This window comes from Eriocheir sinensis, chromosome 33, assembly GCF_024679095.1.
Source record: "Eriocheir sinensis breed Jianghai 21 chromosome 33, ASM2467909v1, whole genome shotgun sequence".
Classification (NCBI taxonomy): domain Eukaryota; kingdom Metazoa; phylum Arthropoda; class Malacostraca; order Decapoda; family Varunidae; genus Eriocheir; species Eriocheir sinensis.
Genome location: NC_066541.1, coordinates 4,805,654 through 4,830,905, shown reverse-complemented (window position 1 = coordinate 4,830,905; position 25,252 = coordinate 4,805,654). Strand labels below are relative to the sequence as shown.

Genomic DNA, 25,252 nt, shown 5'->3' with positions numbered 1-25,252 from the left:
TTCCATGCGGCTTAGTTTAAGTTTATTCTGATCGCCATAATGGAAGTGGTTGAGGTGGAGGTCGGTATTTTTAGACGCTTCCACCCCGCGCATTAACAATTTCCAAAGGCCGAAAAGGAGATCAATTGCAGGTAAAGATTCATTTTAGTACCGTGCCAGTATTTCATTGCCTACCTTATGAAGCATCACTAGCCCTTCATATATCTTTTCTACAGACGTTCAACAATCACGGAAACGCTTTCAAAATCCAATTCAAGGACTATTTATTGTTGAAAATAAGGAATAATATTCACGAAACCCCAGCCTCCTCTGGCGGCGGCTGCGGCGGCGAGAAATATCTCCTCGCAGATATAAGTCGCATATACAGGGGCGGGGTCCAGGTCCAGGTCCAGGGGAGTTGCAGCCCCCCCTGGTTAGAAGTGGGGGTCGAGAGGGGCGAAGCCCCCCCGTTAGCAGGTCGTAAAGCTCTGTTGGAGTTGTTTAAATATGCTCCTCCACTCTAAACCCTCTGCGAGCTATTTTGCGGCTGCGGCGGTAGCACCGTCTCGTCACCGCGGCCGCCGCCAAAGGAGGCTACGTTTTCGTGAATATTATCCCCTATTTTCAACAATAGTCCTTGAATTGGATTTTGAAAGCGTTTCCATGATTGTTGAACGTTTGTAGAAAAGATATATGAAGAGCTATAGTGATGTTTCATAAGGTAGGCAATGAAATACTGGCACGGTACTAATACAGTGGTAGGCTATACTGTTGACCCAATTCCCAACAGCAAGTAAAATATTCCAGTGTGGCAAGTTGGGCCACTGTTGGTACATTGCGTCAGTGCTCCACATGTGGCCCAACACGCAGTACGAAAAGAAAATACCATGATAGCACAGGTGTCACTGAAGCTTAGAGAAGCTACGTACCTTTATTTTCTTTGACGTCTCCAACTTGACCTGTGGGAGAGCTTTGTGAAGGGTGCCGTGACAGGGGAAAACACTGTTTTTGCCATAACGCGGGTAACGTGTTGTTGTTTGGCAATTTTTGGCATGGAAATTCACAGGGTATGTTGCCATCGAGGGGGTGGGGGTAGGTGATTGTTGTTTATGGTTTTAAATTTGGTTTGATTAGTGTGCTCGGCGACATGGCCCATTTTCTCCCGCGTATCATGTCGTAGAGTGTGGGTCGATAATTTATATATTATTTATGTGTAGCCTGTACATATTACTTTGTATTTGTTGATCTGTTTTACTGACGCTTGAAAAGACTCATAAAAACGTCTATTTTTTTCTTTCTTCCTCAATAACTACGTACAGTCCGTACCAGCAACTCTGCCAAAAGCAATGCCCTCCCTCGACCCCTCCTTATCGTGACAGCATGAATTGGACAGCAGCGCCATTCATTTATCAAGTTATTCTTAATCAGTTACAACATTTTACTTGCAACAATAAACTATCAATCAATCAATCAATCAACGTTGTTGATAAGGATATTTGATTCGATGTTTTCCCTTGTGGGTGAAAATATATCAAGAGAACGTCATAATTATAACTGTCGGAAACGACACGATATATCCGTTGCCAATGTTAGGATATTCGTTTCGGTCAAGAGTCGCTGGAAATGACTATAGCGACATGAAGAGTTCGTTTTATGATGCGGTGGTATCGTCTTATAGCCTAAAGAAATATAAAAAAAGATCAGTCATCAACACACGTTTGGGTATTGTAACACAGTTAATTTTCTGCAGAAGTATATATTTTGTTTCTCATCATGTACATACAGGATACCTTTATGTGATCAGCACGTCGGGAGTAACTGGAAACCTTGGCTCAGACTCCGCGGCTGATGTCGAGTCTTGTTTTGAATCACACAAGAAGAGGAAATTTATGACACGCATCAGATGAATTACACCATTCCGGCTAGTCTTTCTAATGTTCCATGCTGCTCATTGTTTTGAAATGTTTTTCTTGTTTTCTAATAGTTTAGAGCGTTTTATTTAATTTTTTTTTTTACTATGGCACTGAATGTTTTAGCAGCACATAACATACATGCGTCTAGTGAGAGTAGTGCAGCGAGAGCAGTAGGAGCAAAAGCAACAATATTCTCAATTAAATGTTCGTGTTGCAGATGAATTACTTCCGATTCACTTCACTTTGCTTCACTTCATCTCTCTCCGCCATGCTCCATGTAAGTTTCTTTTACATTTGGATATTCGTTTTTCCTCAGAGCTGTCGAGACGCGTCATCAAATATATAAACGTCAGTGTCGTTGAATAATCCAATTCCACTTCGCTTCGCTTCACTTTATCTTATGTCACTTCAGCTCTCCATTTCTTACTCCACTAATGGCTTCTCTTCCACATGAATATATCCACTATTCGTTTTAGTAGTCGAGACATGTCATCAAATTTTATGTTGGTGAAGAATCCAATCTCACTTCTTTTCGCTCCACTTAAACTCACCTCGTCATGCTCCACTAAGCCTCACTTTCACTTGGATATCCGCTTCGTTTTCGTGTTAGTAATCGAGACAAGTCATCAAATCAACGTTTATGTCGGTGAAGAACCCAATTTTACCACTTCATTTCGCCTCAACTGTCATACTTCAATAACAGCTTTACTTGCACACGGATATCCACTTTTCCTCCGCGCAGTCGAGACACGTCACCTTGCAGCACCACTTGAACCGACAGTTACACTTGCGCGTCACCACCTCCCGCCGCTGGTCGTAGCCGCGCCCGCAGCACAGCGTGTCGCACGAGTCGGGGCCCGTGGAGGTGTGGTTGCAGTGGCGCCCCGTCGTGCCCGCCACCGCCAGCCGCGAGTCGTTGTCGCAGTAGGTTGGCGAGCGTTCGACGAAGAGCAGCGGAGAATCTGGGCTGATTTCTCTGTGGAACGGGAGGTTGTTAATGTTGTTATAAGGTCCTTTTCCTCCTCCTCCTCCTCCTCCTCCTACTACTACTACTACTACTACTACTAGTACCACTATTACTACTACTATTGTTAATACTACTGCTACTGTTACTTCTACTGCTGGATGAAGGCAGGGTTTGTTGGAGAGAAGCAAGACAGGACAGGATTACAGGATGGAATGGGCTATATAGGAATTATAAATTAAACTATCTGGAACGGTTAGGTAGGAATACGGTGAAGGGACAAATTTTACGGGCTGAATAGGGAAAATACACTAAAACAGGTAAGACAGGATAATATAGGAGAATACTAGTGAGTAATATATTATACGATATAACTGGCCATTGTCGTCTCAGGCAGAATAAAGAAACGGTATTAACCAAGACAGAACAAGACAGGGCATGGCAGTTGAGGATAAGACGGGGAAAGATAGGGCGAAGTAGGATGGCGATGAAATAGGACAAGACAGGCCAGAAGGGGACAAGAAATGGCACTGCTAGCTCACTTTACCGTAGGTAGAAGAGGGACGAAATAGACCAGTGTACAGAACCGAAAACAAAAAAACTTTAGTGAAGTAGGACAGTGATGAGATGGGACAAGGCAGACCAGGCAGTAGAGGACAAAAACTGACTGTGTTCTAGCTCACTTCAGCGCAAGGAAGAGTAAGGACGAAATAATCCAGGACAGGACAGAGGATAAATCATGACTGGCTTCGGACTGGGTAGGGCGAAGTAAGACGGGACCAGAAGGAGACAAGAAATGAGAATAGGGACGAAAAAGGCTATGACAGGACGTGGTAAAACATGGCTGACTCGTGACTCACCTCCTGACGGGTCGGTACTTTTTGGCCGTGTTCGCCGCGTTGCCGAACACCTCAGCGGCGGCGGACTTGGCCTTCTCGTACTTCTCCTTGAGCATGTCCCCGACGCGGCGGAAGTCCGGGGCGGCCTTCCAGCAGGTCCGCACCTCGCAGGACCCGGACATCCCGTGACACTTGCACCGCACCTCCCTGTTCCGCCGCACCACCTGGGGAGAGGGAGAGTGTGAGGGGAGGGGCGTTGGGAAAGGAGTACGAGGGGAAAGGGGAAGTAAAGTGCGTGTGGGTGTGAGGGGAATGATTGGAGAGTGAAGGGTGATAGTGAAGTGCGTGACGGAGTGCTGGGGCGTAGGGTTCGTGCTTGAGTTAAGAGTGAGTGTAGTGTGTGGGGAAGAAAGTGCGTAGCGACGGAGAAGAGAGGGAAAGGGGTGGTAGGTAGAGTGAGTTTAACGCAAAATGGAGTGCGTTTTGGGTGTGAAGGGGATTATGAGAAGAGAATGTGAATAGTAGGATATTGGAGTGTGGTACGGTAGTGACTTTGGGTACGTAGGAACGGAGACGGAGGTAAAAAGTAGGGGAAGGAACGGAAATACTAGATACTGGGAGATGAAACAAGCTGAAAAGGGTACGGAAAACACTTTATAGAAGTATCAAAGGGACATTAAGCAAAAAGAAAAAAAAATAATGAAAGCGAGACTGGACCATCTTAAAATTCCCCGTCCTCTTCACTCCAACCATCTTCCAACTATATAGTATCACATCTAAGACACTATTTTTTTTTACAGCAAAGGAGACAGCTCAAGGGCACAAAAAAAGGAAACAATAATAAAAAAAGCCCGCTACTCGCTGCTCCTATAAAAAGAATCAAAAGAGGTGGCCGAAAGAGAGGTCAATTTCGGGAGGAGAGGTGTCCTGATACCATATCCTTAAACATTTCGGCTCCCAAGCACAAATATTTGGCAAGGCTTTCATAGGAGTTATGGGCCTTTTCGTAGGTAGTTTTATGACCCTGTGGTAGTGTGATAAAGCTCCTGTATGTAACAATGAACGTGACCCCCCCCCCCCGCCCCCTCATGAGAACCCGTTTAATTCCCTTTTCGGCCTGTGGAAATAGTTGACGTGAGAGGCAGAAACGTTTAAGAATACCGACCCAATTAACCTGTCCATCACCGGGGCTTGTAGTACTCACCTTCCTGCCCACCTCGTTGTTGTAGAGGTGCGTGAAGGTGATCATGTCCCGCGCCCGCTCCTTCGCGTCCAGGAACCTCCGGGAGTAGCGCGCCCCGAAGCGTGTGTTGTCGTGGCAGCCGCTCCACTTCCAGGCCCGCTTGCCTCTCACCTGGGGGCGGGAGGAAGGGGGTGAGGGGAGGGACTAACCAATCAACCAACCAACCAACCAACCAACCAAATAACAAACCAATTAACTAACCAACCAACCATCCAATTAACTAACCAACCAATCAACCATCCAAACAACCAACACACCAACCAACTTACCAACCAACACATGCACCAACCAACTTACCAACCAACACACACACACACACACACACACACACACACACACACACACCAACCAACCAACATACCAACCAATCAACCAACTATTCAACCAACAATCAACCAATCAAATTTTTAAGGCAATCTGTAACATGTAATGGAGTTGAAGATGGAGAGAAGAGACAAAGTAATGGTAAATTGTTTGGAGGATCAGTTTGGGAATAAAAGGTAAATAATAGTGCTAGAAGATGAGTGAGAGGGGGAAGGAAAGCCAGGAGTGTGGGAAGGAGGGGGGGTAATGGTAGGGGGTATATAGGATCATTTTAGGTAAGGAAAACTATGAGGATTTAATAACGTAAAAAAAAATGAGTGGGGAGAGAAAGGAGACTATAAATGATGAGAGGTCTGCAGGATGAGTGGAGAGGAGTGAAGGATGAGTGTGAAACCGTGATGGATGAGAGGGAAAACGTAATGGGTGAGTGTGTAAAAAGATATGAGGCAGGAAGGAGTGAAGGATGAGTGTGAAAGCGTGATGGATGAGAGGGAAAACGTAATGGGTGAGTGTGTAAAAAGATATGAGGCAGGAAGGAGTGAAGGATGAGTGGGAAAGCGTGATGGATGAGAGGAAAAACTGGTTGAGTGTGAATAAAAAAGATATCAGACAGGAAGGAGTGAAGGATGAGTGTGACAGCGTGACGGATGAGAGGGAAAACGTTATGGATGAATGAGAAAAGAAAAAAAAGTGGTTGGCAGGGACAGGAGAGTTAGATAAGAAAGCTGAAAAAATGCACCGAAAAAATGACAATCAAAAAGGGCTGCTCATGGGAAAGAAGTAAGGGACAGAAAGGGAGGCGATGGGGAAATGGCGTGAAAGGGGAATGAAGGAGAGGGTGGAGGAGGTGAAAAGGGCAGGGCGGGGGAGGCTGTTTAATGGATGGGAGGTGAGTTATTAGTGGGCGAGGCGTAGAGGGGGACATGATGGATGGGGAGAGGAGGAGAGGTGAGAGGGGCGGCGCGAGGAAGGGAAGACAGGGGGTGAAAAATTGAAAGGGGCGGAGCATGTACGGAAAAGGGGTTTCGAAGGGAGGTGCAGGATGGGAGAGTAAGAAAGGAAATGCCAGTTATCAGACATATCTCGAGTTACATGGCTTCTGGGAGCTGGAAAGGGGGAAAAGGGGAGGCGAGGAGGAAGGGGAACTAGAACACGTCTCCCTTAACCTAATTCAACCTAACTTAACCCATTCTACTCTATGGTTAAGTCACATATTCAGAGACGTCAAGTAAAACAGCTGTACAGGAAGTCTGAGAGGACATTAATATTGGAAGTTCGACAGTTAAAATTGAGGTAGAGAAGTCGCAGAATGGAAGAAGAGGAAAAAGTGAATATGTAAGAAATTATGAGAAGTTTGACAGGAATTTGCGTAGAAAGTTCAGGAGACGTCAAGTTATAAAAAGTTAAAATATAGGTAAAGTTGCAGGATGGAGGAGGTAGAGGAAAAAAAAGAAATATATAGGAAGTCATATTAAGGAGTTTGACATGATTTTATAGAGGAAGTTCAGGAGACTTCAAGTTATAGAAAGTTAAAATAATAGGTAAAGTTGCAGGATGGAGGAGGTAGAGGAAAAAAAAGAAATATATAGGAAGTCATATTAAGGAGTTTGACGTGATTTTATATAGGAAGCTCAGGAGACTTCAAGTTATAGAAAGTTAAAATATAGGTAAAGTTGCAGGATGGAGGAGGTAGAGGAAAAAAAAGAAATATATAGGAAGTCATATTAAGGAGTTTGACGTGATTTTATAGAGGAAGTTCAGGAGACTTCAAGTTATAGAAAGTTAAAATATAGGTAAAGTTGCAGGATGGAGGAGGAACAAAAAGAAATATATAGGAAGTCACAATAAGGAGTTTGACATGATTTTATACAGGAAGTTCAGGAAACGTCAAGTTAAAGGAAATAATTGGACGTAAGGAGTTAATTGCAGGATGAAAGACGAGGAAAAAAATATTGGAAGTTATAATAAGAAGTTGACAGGGATAGATATAGGAGACGTCAAGTTATAGGAAGTAAATGGACGTTAAGGGAGTAAATTTCATAATGGTAAAAAATACATAGGAAGTTATAATAAGTTTCCCAGGAATATGTAGAGTAAGTTGAGTTAAGTTCAGTAAGTTAGAGGAAGTAAATAGACGTTAAGGGAGTAAACTGCATAATGGTAAAATATACATAGGAAGTTATAATAAGTTTGCCAGGAATATGTAGAGTAAGTTGAGTTAAGTTCAGTGTCCGTCAAGTTGTAGGAAGTTCCCGGTAGCTGCAGGAGGGAAGACGAGGAGAGGAAATCCTAGTTATCAGTCGTTTTATCGCGAGTTACACGGCTTCGCGGGGCGGGGAGTGAGGGGGAGAGCAGCAACACTAGCCCCGCCGAGATACACAGACCGACGGCCACGGAAGGGTTAAAACAGACGATGCATAGAGCCGCTTGAGGTCACTGTTTGCAGGGGCTCCAAACATGTATTGAATAAAGGAATGATTGACGTATGTTGTTTTAAGATCGTCTAATTACGCTTTCTGAGTGGCTGAGTGGATGACTGACTGACTGAATAACTGACTGACTGACTGACTGACCACTCTTTCTGTTTCTGCTTGGCTGACATAGGATGAGTGGATGGATGACTGATTGGATGGGTGACTGACTGACTGAACAACTGACTTATTGACTGACTTATTGACTGACTGACTGACTGAGTGACTAAATAAGTGACGGACAAACTGACTGACAGAACAACTTTATTAAACGCATGCCAGAGGGTAGTATTAAGACACCTCTCCTTCCGATTTTAACCCTCTTTCTGCTGCTCTCTCAACTATTTCCAGGAACATTGCCAGCGGGCTTTGTTTTACCCTTTGTTTTGTCTTCGAGCTTTATTTTTTTTTACAACAAAGGAGACAGCTCAAGGGCACACAATAAGGAAACAATAATAAAAAAGCCCTCTACTCGCTGCTCCTACAAAAAAGAATCAAAAGAGGTGGCCGAAAGAGAAGTCAATTTCGGGAGGATAGGTGTTCTGTTAGCTGCCTCCTTTACTGTATAAAAAGAAAAGAAAAAAGTGACCTGTACAAGACCAGAACTGGCACTAACGACATTTAAAAGTTACTTAGAACCACTCAGAGTAAAGAATAGGAGAAGGGGAGGGGGGGGAGGCAGGACCACAACAACATCGTCAAGCTGTACAGGACGACAACAGGTCCAGCAGGTTATTTAGAGCGACCCGGAGCTGCAGGTCTGAGGGCAGGGTGACCAGGGTGACCACAACTGACACAGCACCCTTGGGCCGCCCCTTCCCTAGTGGTGGGGCGCCCCTGGGGTGTCCTAATTAGGGGCAGGTGACTAGGCAGGTAGGGGCAGGGCCACCACACTCACCATGCCGCAGGAACAGTTGTAGAGGCGCCCCGCTGCGCATGCGCGGGCCACACTGTGCGTCACACCGGCGGCGGTGATGGCGTGGGCGAAGGCGCTCTCGCTGAACCCTGGAGGAGGAGAAGAAGGCGTTAGGAGGAGGAGGAGGAGGAGGAAGAGGAGGAGTTGCCTGAGGAAGAGGGTGTCAGGAGGAGGAGGAGGAAGAGGGGGGGGGGGAGGAGGAGTTGCCTGAGGAAGAGGGTGTCAGAAGGAGAAGGAAAAGGAGAGGGTGTCAGGAGGAGGAGGAGGAGGAGGAGGAAAAAAGAGAGGGTGTCTGAAGGAGGAGGAGGATAAGAGGGCGTTGAAGGAGGAGGAAGAGAAGGAGGAGGAAGAGGTGTCAGGAGGAGCAGGAGGAAGTGTGTCGGGAGGAAGATGAGATGGATTGAGAGACCATTAGAAGGATGATGATGAGTATGCTAGGAGGAGGAGGAGGAGGAGGAGGAGGAGGAATTAAAAGGCCGTTAGGAGGAGGAATGAAAGGTTGTCACGAAGAGGAGGGAGAGAGAAAAGGAAGAGAGTGAGATATTGTTAAGAGGAGGTGGACCAAAGAGAAGGAGGAGGAGGAGGAGGAAGAGAAGGAGGAGAAGAAATAAACGAAAAAAAAGGAGAATAGAATAGAAGGAGGAAAAGAAAGAAGAAGAGAAGGAGGAAGGAGAAATAAACGAAAAAAGGAGAATAGAGAATAGAAGGAAGAGAAGAGAGAAGAAGAGAAGGAGGAAGAATAAGTAGAAGAGATAAAGAAGGAGGTGGAGAGAGAGAAAAAAAAAGAAGACAAAGATGGAACAGAACACATTAATACCACTCTCTCTCTCTCTCTCTCTCTCTCTCTCTCTCAGTGGTGGGTGGCCGTAGCACCATTCATCACCCTCACCACCCTCCCCCCTCCGCCCCCTCCCCCCCATGACCCCACAATGGCACGCCCCCCCCCTCCCCCGCCGGGCCACGGGGTCATGTGCCGTCCCCCTATTGGCCCCTCACACCTCCCGGGGGCACAGACGACCAATCACAACCCGAGGAGGCGTGGCGTGGCTGACTGGCTGGATGAGAGGGTGAGTGGATGAGTGAGTGACTGGGTGGCTTACTGAGTGGCTGAGTGGATGACTAGCTTACTGACTGGATGACTGACTGACTGACTACTCTTTCTGTTTCTGCTTGGCTGACATAGGATGAGTGGATGGATGACTGATTGGGTGATTGACTGACTGACTGTCTGAACAACTGAATTACTGACTGACTGACTGACTGACTGACTGACTGATTGCCTGACTGGATAAGTAACGGACAAACTGACTGATTTCTTACTGACTGACTGACTGCCTGACTGAGTGACTGAGTGACTGACTGACTGACTGACTAACTACTGACTGTCTGACTTTTCCTCCTCCTCCTCCTTTTCTTTTCCTTTCCTTCTTCCTCCTCTTCCTTTTCCATTTCTTTCTCCTCGTTCTCTCTCTCTCTCTCTCTCTCTCTCTCTCTCTCTCTCTCTCTCTCTCTCTCTCTCTCTCTCTCTCTCTCTCTCTCTCTCTCTCTCTCTCCCCCCCCCCCTTGGTCGGTCGGTCAGCGGCTGGCTCCTCGACTAATTAATAGAGTCATTAAAGTCCGCCTCACCACCTGGACCTCGGCCACCCACACACCTGTAGACCTCACCTGCGAACCTACCTGTGCACCCCTGCCTTCCTTTCCTCTACCTGTACTTCACCTTTGGATCCCCTTTATCTTCTTTACCTATAGACTTCCCTTCCATCTTCCTACCTTTGCTTTACCTGTAGTTTTACTTGTGGGCTATTCTATCTTCTGGTGTCTGTTCTTCCTATGTATTCCTATGTATCTCCCTTACCTTTAAAACTCTTCCATCTCCCTTACCTGTATTTTACCTGTAGCCTTACCTATCTGTCTCCCTTACCTTCCCCCTCACTTATCCTTCCATCTCCCTTATCTGTATTTTACCTGTAGTCTTACCTTTTACCCTCTGTCTCCCTTACCTTCCCCTCACTTATCCTTCAATCTTCCTTACCTATCCTTCATCTGTTATCCTATGTGTCCTCTTCTAGCACCCTTACCTTCCCCTCCCTTTCCGTCTCTCGTTACCTATACTTTACCTGTAGTCTTACCAATACCCCTTCTCTCTCCCTTACCCTCCCCTCACTTATCCTTCCATCTTCCTTACCTATCCTTCATCTGTTATTTTACGTGTCCTCTTCTAGCACCCTTACCTTCCCCTCCCTTTCCGTCTCTCGTTACCTATATTTTACCTGTAGTCTTACCTTTTACCCTCTATCTCCCTTACCTTCCCCTTAGTCTTCCATCTCCTTTAGCTATCCTCTACCTGTGACCTTACCTGTGGACTCCTACATGTCCCTGACCTTTAAATCTTTCTTCAATCCCCCGTACCTATACTTTACCTGTGACCTTACTTTTGTCCTGTCTCCCATACGTACCCTTTCTTCTATCCCCCTTACGTGTGACCTCCCCACTATTTTCCTTACCTACCATCTCTCCTATCTATACCTGACCTGTATCCTTACCTGTGTTCCTCTGTGTCCCTTACCTGTAGGCCCGCCCCTCACACTGACCCATCCCTCACCCTTACCCATCCCACTCAGAGCGAGAGCTGGAACCAGGCATGACATCTCCTTAGGCTATTTTTGGTTTCCTCTTTGCTTCTCTCTCTCTCTCTCTCTCTCTCTCTCTCTCTCTCTCTCTCTCTCTCTCTCTCTCTCTCTCTCTCTCTCTCTCTCTCTCTCTCTCTCTCTCTCTCTCTCTCTCTCTCTCTCTCTCTCTCTCTCTCTCTCTCTCTCTCTCTCTCTCTCTCTCTCTCTCTCTCTCTCTCTCTCTCTCTCTCTCTCTCTCTCTCTCTCTCTCGCTATTTATCTATTTATCTCTATTTATACATCTATCAAAAGAAAATGAAAATAAATTGCATATCATTGCATATTGTTTTATCATAGAATCTGAAGGGAAGAGAAGTCACCAATAAGTCAGGCTCAGTACGTGACCAGCAGACGGTTGCGATGCGTATGCGAGATCACCTGCGTCAAGATCTATAGTGCAGTGTCATCCCGTAGTCTCAGACACTCCGGGCTCTCACAACATATATTTCCAAAGGTCACAAAAGGTATAAGGCGGGCTCCCATGAGTATTTTTCACGTTCATGGTGCAGAAGGCATGTCAAACTATTACTAGGGTCATAAAATTACCCTCCATGAAGGTACTAACACAATCACCTCTACCGAAGCCTTGTCACACTATCACTAGGCTCACTCAACTACCCACCAGCCTTGTCACACTATCACTGGGCTCATAAAACTATACCCACCATGGAAATACTAACACAATAACCTCTACCGAAGCCTTGTCACACTATCACTAGGCTCACTCAGCTACCCACTAGCCTTGTCACACTATCACTGGGCTCATAAAACTATACCCACCATGGAAATACTAACACAATAACCTCTACCGAAGCCTTGTCACACTATCACTAGGCTCACTCAACTACCCACGGAAAAACTCACAACTTATACACGAAAGCCAAATGTTAGTGTGTAGCCCCGCAATATTTGAGAATATGGGCGAATTTAAGTTTCCGTTCAGTTCTATATAATTTGAACATCAGAAAGGGGTGTGTGTTTAGGGAACCTCAGCTTCAACTGGAAGAGTATAACGAGCGTGGTCACAAACGTCATCTTTATTAACGTGGTACCAACTATCGAAACGTCTGGTACCAACTTAATAAAGATGGCGTTTGTGACCACGCTCGTTATACTCTTCCTGTTCTATATACGTTGTCCCTGAGTCGTATATCGTCACCTAAAACAAGCTGCATAAGTCATTTTTCCTTCATTTCGGGAAACTAAATAGGTGTCATTTTATTAATTATCATACTATACTCTTACACCCCAGAATGGTAAAGGCACCCATACCAGGAGGCGGTGGCTGAGTGGTGAGTCCCGCCCCCTCCACAAGCTGACCATTTTCAGTCATCGCCGTGTGACCTAAGACTACCCACATGCTCTCTTGATGACCGCCTCCCAACCCGAACTCTATGTAGCGAAACTCTCTTAAAAGGATCAAGTGGAGCTCCGGGGGATAGCATGAGCCAAGCAAGAATGGCGCCACTATAAAAAAAGTAACTCTTACCTGCCCCAATAACAGGCTGGGGTCTACAAGCGCTATAACCCAAACGTAAAAAAAAAGAAAAATACCAAAAAGTTCACCACATGACGAAAGATTGATTAGTCTAAAATCTGGAAATCTTGGAAAAAATGATCTAGACGTTTTTTTTTTTACAACAAAGGAGACAGCTCAAGGGCACAAAAAAAGGAAACAATAATAAAAAAAGCCCGCTACTCGCTACTCCTAAAAAGAATCCAAAGAGGTGGCCGAAAGAGGGGTTTGTTTACGAGGGTGACGATATGTGAGAGCAGGTGCGTTGGTTCTGTAGGGTATAGTTTCATTTCCATTCAGTTCCACGTTTTCTGTGTTGTTTATGTGAAATCAGCTGCTTTGGTTCTTTAAGGTGAGTGTGTCCGTTCAGAGGGGGAATATGTCTGGAGGGGAATATGTCCAGGGGGAATTTGTTACGGGGGGGAGGATGTGTTTGGAGGGGTTAATGTCCAGGGAGGAATATGACCGGAGCCAGGTTGTATATGTAAGAACAGCTGCATTAGTTCTTTAGGGATTAGTTTAGAGCCCGTTCAGTTCCTCGTTCTCATGGTCATATATGTGTGATCAGCTGTTTTGGTTCTTAAAAAGTGAGCGTAAGTAAGTGTACATTCAGTTCTACGTTCTCTGGGTTGTACATACGAGATCCACTGCGTTGGGTATAGTTTAGTTTCCATTCATATCCTCGTTCTCATGGTCGTATATGTGTGATCAGCTGTTTTGGTTCTTAAAAAGTGAGCATAAGTAAGTGTACATTCAGTTATACGTTCTCTGGGTTGTACATACGAGATCCACTGCGTTGGGTATAGTTTAGTTTCCATTCATATCCTCGTTCTCATGGTCGTATATGTGTGATCAGCTGTTTTGGTTCTTAAAAAGTGAGCATAAGTAAGTGTACACTCAGTTCTACGTTCTCTGGGTTGTACATACGAGATCCACTGCGTTGGGTATAGTTTAGTTTCCATTCATATCCTTGTTCTCATGGTCGTATATGTGTGATCAGCTGTTTTGGTTCTTAAAAAGTGAGCATAAGTAAGTGTACACTCAGTTCTACGTTCTCTGGGTTGTACATACGAGATCCACTGCGTTGGGTATAGTTTAGTTTCCATTCATATCCTCGTTCTCATGGTCGTATATGTGTGATCAGCTGTTTTGGTTCTTAAAAAGTGAGCATAAGTAAGTGTACATTCAGTTATACGTTCTCTGGGTTGTACATACGAGATCCACTGCGTTGGGTATAGTTTAGTTTCCATTCATATCCTTGTTCTCATGGTCGTATATGTGTGATCAGCTGTTTTGGTTCTTAAAAAGTGAGCATAAGTGTACATTCAGTTATACGTTCTCTGGGTTGTACATACGAGATCCACTGCGTTGGGTATAGTTTAGTTTCCATTCAGTTCCTCGTTCTCATGGCCGCATCTTCGAGTCCAGCCCGCGGTTCAGTTCCTCGTTCTCATGGCCGCATCTCCGAGTCCAGCGCCGCGGTGACCATAAAGAATCGATTAACCTCCCGTACTGTTTCACGTCAGAAGGACACACGGCGCGGGAATGCCCAAGCGACGGACCTGTTTGTGCCGCGCCGGCGTGTTAATGGCCGGGGGAACAGGTTAATGAGGGTGCAGGTGTGTGTGTGTGTGTGTGTGTGTGTGTGTGTGTACCAGATAGCATTTCTGATTGGAACACCTGCAATAATCAAGAGAGAGAGAGAGAGAGAGAGAGAGAGAGAGAGAGAGAGAGAGAGAGAGAGAGAGAGAGAGAGAGAGAGAGAGAGAGAGAGAGAGAGAGAGACACTCACTCCATCACTCAAGACAGCATCAAAACTCTCCAGGAATCCATCTCATGATTGTCACTATAAAGAAAAGTGGATGGGGTGGAGGAGGAGGAGGAGGAGGAGGGGAGGGGAGGAGAGGAGTAGTGGAGGCCATGAAGGGAATGGAAGGGAGGAGAGGGAGGAGGTTAAAGTGGAGGAGGAGGGAAGATAAGTGTAACAAGTGTGATAAGTATAATATTTTTTCCGACCAGCAGGTACCGATTATAAACATTTGACACCAATCACTAACTTGTATTCAGAAATCCCGAAATAGATAAAAGAGCCGAGTTTACTAGGATAAGCAGGTACCTCTTTGACAGTTCTCCGGGTGGCCGCTTCTTGCATAGCCAACACCGCCTATAGACAGATGTGGATGAAATGTGGAGACGAGGATGAAGGTGAAGAAAGAACGAATGTGGATGAAATGTGAAGAGGATGATGAAGGGGAAGAAAGAAGGAATGTGGATGAAATGTGAAGGGGTGGATGAAAGTGATGAAAGAACGAATGTGGATGAAATGTGGAGAGGAGGATGAAGGTGAAGAAAGAACGAATGTGGATGAAATGTGACGAGAAGAATGAAGGAGAAGAAATAACGAATGTGGATGAAATGTGAAGAGGAGGAAGAAGGAGAAGAAAGAACGAATGTGGATGAAATGTGGAGGGGTGAATGAAGAAAAAAGTGAAGGCCTGATAGAGGTGGATGAGGAATGAGTGGAAATAAACTCTGATGGGCCGGGGGATGAGTGGAAGGGTCTGAAGAGCAAGATTCAATTGGACATTAACTGTGGTATGTGTGTGTGTGTGTGTGTGTGTGTGTGTGTGTGTGTGTGTGTGTGTGTGTGTGTGTGTGTGTGTGTGTGTGTGTGTTATTCTGCAGGTCTTTCTCTTTCGTCTGGTTACAAGTGATGATGATGATTGTTGAAATAATAATAATGATAGATATGGTACTCGAAAAAAACATGAGTGATTTTTTTTAATGTTGAAAATAGTGTTAGTGGTTGTGATAGTATAGTGATGATTGCAATAATAGTAGTGATGATATTTTTAATGATTTAATGACAACTTTGAATGATTTTGAAGGTAACTGCAATATTTATAAAGTAGTAGATAAATAGATAGGTAGATAGATAGATAGGGAGTAGTAATAGAGGTAATAGTTGTAGTAGTGGTAATAGTAGTAGTAGTAGTCTGACTCCTCAAAGAAAACCGCCAACAAGAGTGCTTCTGAGGGCGTGGCGTGCATGGTGAGTGTGTGTGTGTGTGTGTGTGTGTGTGTGTGTGTGTGTGTGTTTGAGAGAGAGTTCAGTTCTCACCTTTCCTTGCTTTGAAATAGGAAGTGTGTGTGTGTGTGTGTGTGTGTGTGTGTGTGTGTGTGTGTGTGTGTGTGTGTGTGTGTGTGTGACTATGGCAACCGGTGGCGTGTCCATGGCAACTAGAAGGAGGAGGAGGAAGAGGAAAAAAAAGGAAGAGGATGATGACATGCTTCCAGAGAGAGAGAGAGAGAGAGAGAGAGAGAGAGAGAGAGAGAGAGAGAGATGGTTACCTTGACAACAGACAGACGACCAGGTGAGGTGAGCCTTGATTTTTCCCTCCTCAGGTGTTATCCCTCTCACAGATTTCCCTCCTCCTCCTCCTCCTCCTCCTCCTCCTCCTCCTCCACTTGATCCTCTTCCTGGTTCAGTTTATTCTTATTTTTAGTTTTCTTTTTTTTATATATCTTTAACTTTTCCCTTTTATTATATCTATTTTTCCTCATTCCTTTTTATTCGCCTCTTCCTTTCCTCGCTCGGTACCTATTCCCCCTTTTTTTGTTCTTTATAGGTTTTCTTCCTTATTATTTTCTTCCTTCTATTTTTCCTACTCCTATTTCGTCTTCCCTTTTCCACTCCATTTTTTTCCCCTTTTCTCAGTTCTCTTTCTTTACTCCCTTTCCCCTTATTTATCTCTTATTTATCTCTTCTGTACCTTCTCGTCTTCCTTCTCTTCCTCCTTCTACTATTTCTTTTTCTTCTTCTGTCTGCTTTTCCACTCCTTGCTATTCCACTTTCCTCTGTCCTATTTTCCTCCCTTTCTCCTTTCTCATTCTAATTACCCCTTCCATACCTTTCCTCCTCCTCCTCCTCCTCTTTATCACTCCCTCTTTTTCCCTTCCTCTGTCCTCTTCCCTTCCTCCATTTCCCCTTTTCTCGTCATAAATACCTCTTCTGTAACTCCTCCTCCTCTTTTCCCTTTCCTTTTCTTCCATTCCCATATTTGTCTCTTCTGTCCTCTTCCTTTCCTCCCTTTCCCCTCTCGTCATAATTACCCTTTCAATACCTCCTCCGCCTCCTCCTCCTCCTCCTCCTCCTCCTCCCCCTCCCCTCATTGCCCGCGGCCCCCCTCGTTGCATATCACGCCAGTTCTCGCGTTTAATTGCAAAACTCTGAACTGCGTGAGTGATGAGTGTTGGCCTGAGGCGGAGAGAGAGAGAGAGAGAGAGAGAGAGAGAGAGAGAGAGAGAGAGAGAGAGAGAGAGAGAGAGAGAGAGAGAGAGAGAGAGAGAGAGGAGAGGTCAGACGCACATCATTTCCGCACTTTTTATACTTTTCTATTTGTGTTGACTGGCCTCTTACCCCTCCTCTCCTCCCTCTCCTCCTCCTCTCCTCCTTCCTCTCCTCCTTCTCCTCCTCCCTCTCTCCTCCCCTCCTCCCCACCCTTTATTTGTCTCCCTCGGTTCCCTCTCTCTTTCCCTTTTTTTTTCTCATCCCTTATTCCTCCACCCCTCCTTCTTTTCTGTTATCTCTTCTCCTCCTCCCTCCTGAGTTCTCTAATCTCCCTTACCTCCCCCACTTACCTCCCCTCACCTCTATCTGTCTCCCTCTGTTCCCTCTTTCTTTTCCTCTTTTTCTCACCCTCTATCCCTTCATTCCTCTTTCTTTTCTGTTATCTATTCTCCTCCTCCCTCTTTTCTCTTCTCTCCTCCCTTCCCTTCCTCCATTCCTCTTTTCTCTTCTCTCTCCTCTTCCCTTCACCTCCATTCCCTCTTTTCTATTCTCTCCTTACCTTACCCTTCACCTCCATTCTCTTTTCTCTTCTCCTCTTCCTTCCCCTTCACCTCCTTCCCTCTTCCTTCCTCTCCTTCCCTCTTTACCTCCATTCCTTCTTTTCTCTTCTCTCCTTCCCTTTCCCTTCATCTCCATTTCCTCTTTTCTCTTCTCTCCTCCCCTTTCCCTTCACCTCCATTCCCTCTTTTCTCTTCTCTCCTCCTTTCCTTCTTCCTTCCTTCCTCATTCTCTTTTCTCTTCTCTCCTTCCCTCTCCCTTCACCTCCATTCCCTCTTTTCTCTTCTCTCCTCCCCTTCCCCTTCACCTCCATTCCCTCTTTTCTCTTCTCTCCTCCCCTTCCCCTTCACCTCCATTCCCTCTTTTCTCTTCTCTCCTTCCCTTCCCCTTCACCTCCATTCCCTCTTTTCTCTTCTCTCCTCCCCTTCCCCTTCACCTCCATTCCCTCTTTTCTCTCTCTCTCTCTCTCTCTCTCTCTCTCTCTCTCTCTCTCTCTCTCTCTCTCTCTCTCTCTCTCTCTCTCTCTCTCTCTCTCTCTCTCTCTCTCTCTCTCTCTCTTCCATAAGGTGAAGAAAAAAAAAGAAAAGAAAACCAGTCAACAATAGTTTCCAAATATCGTAAAAGGCCACTGTTATTGCCCCCCTCCCCCCTCCTCCTCCTCCCCCTCCCCCTCCCCCTCCCCCCTCTTCCTCCCCCTTCATCGACTCCATCCTCTCCTCCTCCTCCTTTCCAATTCCTTTCCTTCCTTCGTTAACTTCCCTTCTTTCTTCCCTTCTCTTTTCCTTCTCTTCCTTCCCCTTCCCTTCCTCTCTCTATTCCTACCCATTCCCTCTCCTTTCCCCTTCTTTCCCCTTCTTTCCTCCTCCCCCTCTTGCTCTGTCCTCTTTCTCTCTTCCTCTTTTTCCCCTTCCTCCTCCTCTATCCACCCTTCTGCACCCCTTCTCACATCCCCCTCCCCGTCCTTCCTCTCCCCTTCCTCCCCTCCTTCCTACTTCTTCGGGGTTCGGGCGGGTTCGAATATCCTCTTGTAATGTTCCTTTAGCGTGTGTTCGCGAGGAAGGGAGCCGATGGTTAGCAGGGAGGCGCTGTGTCCATATGAAGGGGGGAGGGGTAAGGGAGGGAGGGAGGAGACGAAGAAAGAAAGAAGGAAAAGGAGTAAGGGATGGAGAGAAGGCGACGGGGAGTGAAGATGGAAGAAGAAAGGGAGGAGGTAAGGATGGACGTAAGGAAATAGATAATGAGGGAAAGATGGAAGGAAGATGAGGAAAGGAGGTAGAGAATGATGGAAGGGTGGACGAAAGGAAGATAGTAAGAAGGAAAAGATGGAAGGAAGAGAGGGGAGGAGAAAAGGAAGGAGGGAAAGAAAGAAAATGTTTATATGAAAGGAAGGAAGAAGGGAAGGAGAAGAGTAGAAGAGAGGGGGGGGGGAAGAGAGAAGAGTATAGAGAAGGTAGAAGGGTAGTAGGGTGGAAGAGAGGAAGGGAGAGAAAAGTATAGGTAATGAAGGGAGGGAAGGGAGGAAGAAGGGTAGTAAAGAAGGGGGGAGAGAAAGGGAGAGAAAAGTATAGGTAAGAAATGTCTTATTGATGGGAGGGTAAGAGGAAGGGATGGAGGGAGGGAAGGAAGGAAGGAAGGAAGGAAGGAAGGAAGGAAGGAAGGAAGGAAGGAAGGAAAGAAGGAAGGAAGGAGGGAAGAGGGAATAAAGGACGAATTTGCATAGAGAAGTGATAATTTGTTGATAAAAGGACGAATAATAAAAAAAAGAAGTGGGAAGGAAGGAAGGAGGTGGAAGAGAGGGAAGGAGGAAGGAAGGAGTAAGGGAAGGAATGAAAGAGGGATGGTGGAAGATTGGGAAGAAAGGGAGAATCGGCACAGGGTGGTGATAATTTGCTGGTAAATGGACGAAAATAAGGAATGAAAGGGCGAGAAAAGAGGAAAGAAAAAAAGACATGGAACCGTTTTTGGGAGGAATACGTGAAGTGATAAAGAAAGAAAATGTTAAAAGAATGGAACTGAAGAACTTGATAACAGTGGAGGAAGGAGTAAGCGAGTAGAAAAAGATAACTGTGATTGAAGGTAAAAGAAGAAAAGGGAATGAAAGAAAATAAGTATATAAACAATGCTGTGAAAGAGGACTAAGAGGCGGAAAGAAAAAAATATGGAAAGATGCGAGTAGAAAAAGATAACTGTGATTGAAGGTAAAAGAAGAAAAGGGAATGAGAGATAATAAGTATAAAAACAATGTTGTGAAAGAGAAGTAAGAGACGGAAAGAAAAAAATATGGAAAGATAAACAGTTTCAGAAAGATAAGAGAAAAATGCGAAAATTATAGCTGTTAAAAAATCTCAGTGAAGAAAAAGAAGAGAAATGAAAAACAAATTGAAGAAAAAGAAGAGAAATGAAAAAGAAATTGAAGAAAAAGAAGAGAAATGAAAAACAATCTGAAAAATAAAAGAACTAAGCGAGGTGAAGGTATATGAAAAAAACTTATTCATCAAGGGAAAATACAGAAGAAAAAATGGAGAGGATAGTTACAAAAATATGTCAGACTTTACAAAAAAAATATATATATATAGACTCGTTTTGCAAAAGAAGAAAGGGAATGGCGCGAAACTGCAGAGAAGAGGAAGCAAAAGGAAGATAAAGACAAGAAATAATAAAGAGAAAAGAAAAAGAGAAGAATTGAGATGTAACGAAGAAGAAATGGAAAGAAGGAGAAGAAAGAACAAAAAATAAATCGATATCATAAAAATTCAAGTGATGCAGAATGAAAAAAAAAAAGACTCATTCTGTGCTCAATATTTTTTTTCTTTCCATCTTTCCTTTCCTCCTCCTCCTCCTCCTCCTCCTCCTCCTGCTCCTCCTCCTCCTCCTCCTCCTTCTCTACCAGTTTAAGGAAAGGATAAAAATGGCGCGAAACTGCAAACAAGTATAAAAAAAATAATTACAAATACGATAAACGAATAAATAAATAAAAGAAGGAAAAAAAAATATCAAGGTTGGGTGGGTAACCGTCCACGTGTGTACCTGAATTAATTAACACGTACACACGCGCGGCTCATCGGCGACACGCACACACGACTTATGTACACACACACACACACACACACACACACACACACACACACACACACACACACACACACACACACACACACACACACACACAATTGATACTCATACTTTTACTTCTACGTGGAATCGCACAGTTCTATTCCAAAGTTTTCTGTCCCTTCTCTTTCCTCTTTCTTTCCCTCTTTTTCCTTCTCATTCTTCTTTCCATCCTCTCCTTCCTCCCTTCATCATCTTTCCCTCCTTTCCATCATACTCTTATCTCTTCGTAGTTTTTCTTTGTATTATTATTATTTTTTTTCTATTTACTGTTATTTTGTGTATACTCATATATATTTCAAAGCTGTTACGTATATCTTTTGTAATTCACCTCTAATATATATTTTCTACATTTTATAGTTTTTCCTTCAGATTTAATTCTTTTTAGTTTAGATTTTTATTTTTCATGTTTTCCTTCTTGGTCGTATCAGGAAACGAGTAAAAAATTCCAACATTCTATTTCTTTTCTTTCTTTTTTTTAACTTTTTTTTTTAACGAAGTAAGAGACACATCAGGGACAGGGAGTAGTGGGGGAAGGGGAGAGGAAGGGGAGGGAGAGTCAAAGGGAGGCAAAGGAAAGGGTGAAAGAAGGGGATTAGTGATGGTGAAAGAAGTGATAGGGAGGGGAGGGGAGGGGAGAGGAGGGGGTGAGGGGTGAGGAGGGGAGGGGAGGGGAGGGAAGGTGAATGGAGGGGGTGAGGGGTGAGGAGGGAGGAGAGATTAAGAGCTTCGGGGAGTGAATGGGAGGTTGTGAAGAGGACTTATCTTGTCAATTTGAAAAGGAGGAGGAGGAGAAGAAGGAAGAGGAGGAGGAGGAGGAGGAGGAGGAGGAGGAGATGTCACACTGTACGTTATCTAATGCCCCGCCCACACCATTTCGCCTCCTGTTCCTCCTCCTCCTCCATCTCTGTATTCGTCATTTTCTCTTTATCACATTAAATTTTTCTCTTCGTGGTCAGCCTTTGCCTTCTTTTTACTTTTTTCTTATACTCTCTCTCTCTCTCTCTCTCTCTCTCTCTCTCTCTCTCTCTCTCTCTCTCTCTCTCTCAGTAAGCATTTCCTTATTTTATCACCTCTAATCTCTCTTCTCTCCCCTCTTCCCTCACTTTTTTTCTTTAATCTCTTTCACCTGTCGGACTCAACAGGTGACGTACTCTCTCTCTCTCTCTCTCTCTCTCTCTCTCTCTCTCTCTCTCTCTCTCTCTCTCTCTCTCTCTCTCTCTCTCTCTCGGCCAGGTAATATCAGGGGTCGGATCAACAGGTGAGGCGCGCTACCTGTCCGTCAGGGGCGGGGCGCGTGTCACCTGGCGGCGGGGAGGTTAGAGGCTGTGACCGGGTGCCGCGGCGGATCACTGAGATGTAATGGACGAGGAGGAGGAGGAGGAGGAGGAGGAGGAGGAGGGGGAAGGGTATATGGAATGATGGAAGGAAGGAAGGACCAATGGAAAAGGTGGACAGAAGGGAATGAGAAGAGAGGAAACATGGAAACATGGAAACATGGATGAGCAGGCAGCAGAAAGCCTATTGGCTCATTACAAGGCTGCCTGCTTTCAGTGATTTAATCAATCCGTCAGCCACAGGAGTGGCTTGCGGGAAGGATTAAAACACTACTGAACGTACTCGTGGATATGTTTAGTTCACTTCCGACGCAGCAAAGTGACGGTCAATGCGATTTTTGAAGGAGCTGATTGTTTCTGCACTAACCACTCCTGCAGGGAGGTTGTTCCAGTGGCGGACGACTCTGTTCGAAAAATAACTCCTGCCGATATCCGTAAAGCATCGCTTGGCTTGAATTGCTTTACCGTTGTTTCTTGTTCGCGGGTTAGATTGTAGCGTGAAGAGTTTGGAGTGATCAACATTGCTGAACTTGTTCAGGTACTTGAAAGACTTGTATCAGGTCTCCCCGCAATCGTCTCTTTTCCAACGTTGAGTCGCTTGAGTCGTTTTTCGTAAGGTTGCGCTCTCAATGATGGTATCATTTTCATAGCGCGTCGCTGTACTCTCTCGAGTAATTCAATGTCTTTCCCGTAGTTAGGAGACCAGAATTGTACGGCGTATTCCAGGTGGGGCCTTACCAGAGAATTGTACAAGGTTAACACAACTCCCGGCGTCATGTATTCGAAGTTCCTCGCTATGAACCCGAGCATAGTATTGGCTTTCTTGCAGGCGGACTTGCAGTGTTTTGCGTGTTTCAGGTCACTGCTGGATTAAGAGAAGAAAGAGAGAATGGAAAAGAGATTGGAGAAGATGCAAAGGAGTAAAGAAAAGGACAAAAGATAAATGAAAAGACAAGAGGTTTGATTAGAAGAACGTAAAAGATGTCAATAAATAATCAGGGAAGAAGACAGAAGGAATAAGGAGATAGAGGAGGAGGAGGAGGAGGAGAAAGAGTAGCAGTAAGATCAGGAGTGAAATGAATAAAAATGAATAAAGAGGAAAATCAAAAGAGAAAAAATGAGGAAAGACGAAACAGGAAAAAAAAGAAAAAGATAAAGAAAACAAAAAACGAAAAAGTTGAAACTGAGAAGACTAAAAAAACAAAAACAAGAACCGAAAATGAAGAACCAGTGAAGAAAAAAAACGGGATCAAGAAGACAAACAAAACGAAGAAAACAAAGAAACAAAGAAAACCATGAAAAAAAGCAAAGGAAAAGACAAGAAAAGAAGAAAAAAACCAGAACACGAGATCCAGAAGCAAGACAAGTCGAGGCAGTAGGCAAAACCTTTCCCTCCAGAGCTTCTTGTCTGAGTGTCTGATGAGAGAGAGAGAGAGAGAGAGAGAGAGAGAGAGAGAGAGATAATGACCGCAGCACGAGTAAGAGGGAAATAAAGGGAAAAAGAGGAAATAGAAACAGACATCTGAAGGGTAAGAGACGAGGGAAGGGCTGTGTGGAAGAGGGAGGGAGGGGAGAGAAGGTGTACTTAATAGAGGTGGAAGAGTGTAAAAGGAAGAAGAGAGATGGAGGAATGAAGGAAAGGAAGGGGGGGAAGGAGAGGAAAGAGTGGAGTGAAGGAGGGAGGGAAGGGAACGGAGGAAAGCAGGAGGAAAGGGTGGAGAGAATGTAGAGAAGGGGAAAAGAGGATGGAGGGAGGGAAAGGGAAGGGGGAGGGAGGGGGTGGAAGAAAGGGAGGTGAGACGAGGGAAGAGGTGGAGGAAAGGGAGGGAAGGAGGGAGGGAGAGACAGGTAATAAAAAAGTGGAAGAGGTAAGAGGAAAAGAAGTACATGGAAGGAGGAGGAGGAGGAGGAGGGAGACGAGGAGGAGGAGGAGGGGGAAGAGGAGGAGGAGGAAGAAGGAGGAGAGAGTAGTAGAAAAACATCAAAACAAGAATAAGCACAAGAGAAGAAATGAAAAAGAAGTAAATGCACATAGAAAATGGAAAGAGAATTATGAAATGAAAGAAGACATAAAAAGAGGAAGAGGAGGAGGAGGAGGAGAAGAAGGAGGAGGAGGAGGAGGAGAAGGAGGAGGATGTAGTATATCGGCTTGTGTATAAAAGCCATATTTTCATATAGAATCTTGGCAACAAGTTTTATTATCATCTAAATACATCATCAAACAGGGAAAATTATGTTGCCAGTTTTTCTGTGTGGTCCCAGACTGATTTTCAGCATCAACAAATAATATCGTAAAAATTCCGCAAAAATAACATATTTTCAAATTATTTACAGTGTGTAACAATTTTAAATGGCCATAATTATCCAGTTTTGGAAAATATGTGATAAAGACTAATAGTGTGTGACTATTTTGTACTTATGGTATAAATGTTCACCAAAAGATTCTGCTTCTAGCAACTTAACAAGTAATTCTTATTGCAAAAGAATAACACAAATGTTAATGATCCGCTGTTTCAAGTTACAGCCACAAATGTCCACGACGTCAGTCCTCTTCAATATCCTGGCCATCTGTGATAGGATTAGTGTTCTGGCATGTGTCATCTCCTGTACAGTTGCACAATTCAGTGCACACAAGATTATTTTGTCTGCAAGAGCATCTGCGCGAACACTTGTTGGCTGAATCGATGTTAGTGGATCCGCAGTTGCATCGAATGAGTTGAAGAACTGCTTCTGGAGCTGGTGCTTCCTTTGATAGCAGTGGCATCAGTTTGTCATGTTGCATTTGCCATCCGAGCATGAGAGGATTTGGTATGACTGGATTTAAGACCAGGTCTTGTGACCAAACACTTGCTTGAATATGTGCGCGTCGTATGTGCTCGAGCCAAGCTCCATGTGTAGGTGGTAACATGTCTACTCCTTGGCCAGATCTCAGCCTTTTGAAGAGGTACCACCTGAGATTCTTTGCCTTGGGGATATGGAGTTGCTTAGGACAGAAGAGTGAGCATAAGAATTCTTCACACCCTTCGACCACACTATCTGATGGTTCGGCTCCTTCTCCAAGCCCATTCAGTGCAGCAAGTACGGTTGAACTGGCATTAAGGAAAGCTTTGAAGCATCCTTT

General features: G+C 44.8%; 1 protein-coding gene across 1 annotated transcript in view; it reads right to left on the bottom strand.

Annotated features, from left to right (window-relative positions):
- Positions 1 to 1,724: 1,724 nt before the first annotated feature.
- Positions 1,725 to 25,252, bottom strand: part of LOC127006598 (protein Wnt-4-like) — a 60,204-nt gene continuing 36,676 nt past the window's right edge. The window contains exons 4-7 of the mRNA XM_050876679.1: positions 8,632 to 8,738; positions 4,900 to 5,049; positions 3,717 to 3,919; positions 1,725 to 2,868 (exon numbers count right to left, since the gene is read on the bottom strand). Of these exons, the coding sequence (XP_050732636.1) occupies positions 2,598 to 2,868; positions 3,717 to 3,919; positions 4,900 to 5,049; positions 8,632 to 8,738 (731 nt within the window). The 3' untranslated portion in view covers positions 1,725 to 2,597. The remainder of the gene's footprint in view (positions 2,869 to 3,716; positions 3,920 to 4,899; positions 5,050 to 8,631; positions 8,739 to 25,252) is intronic.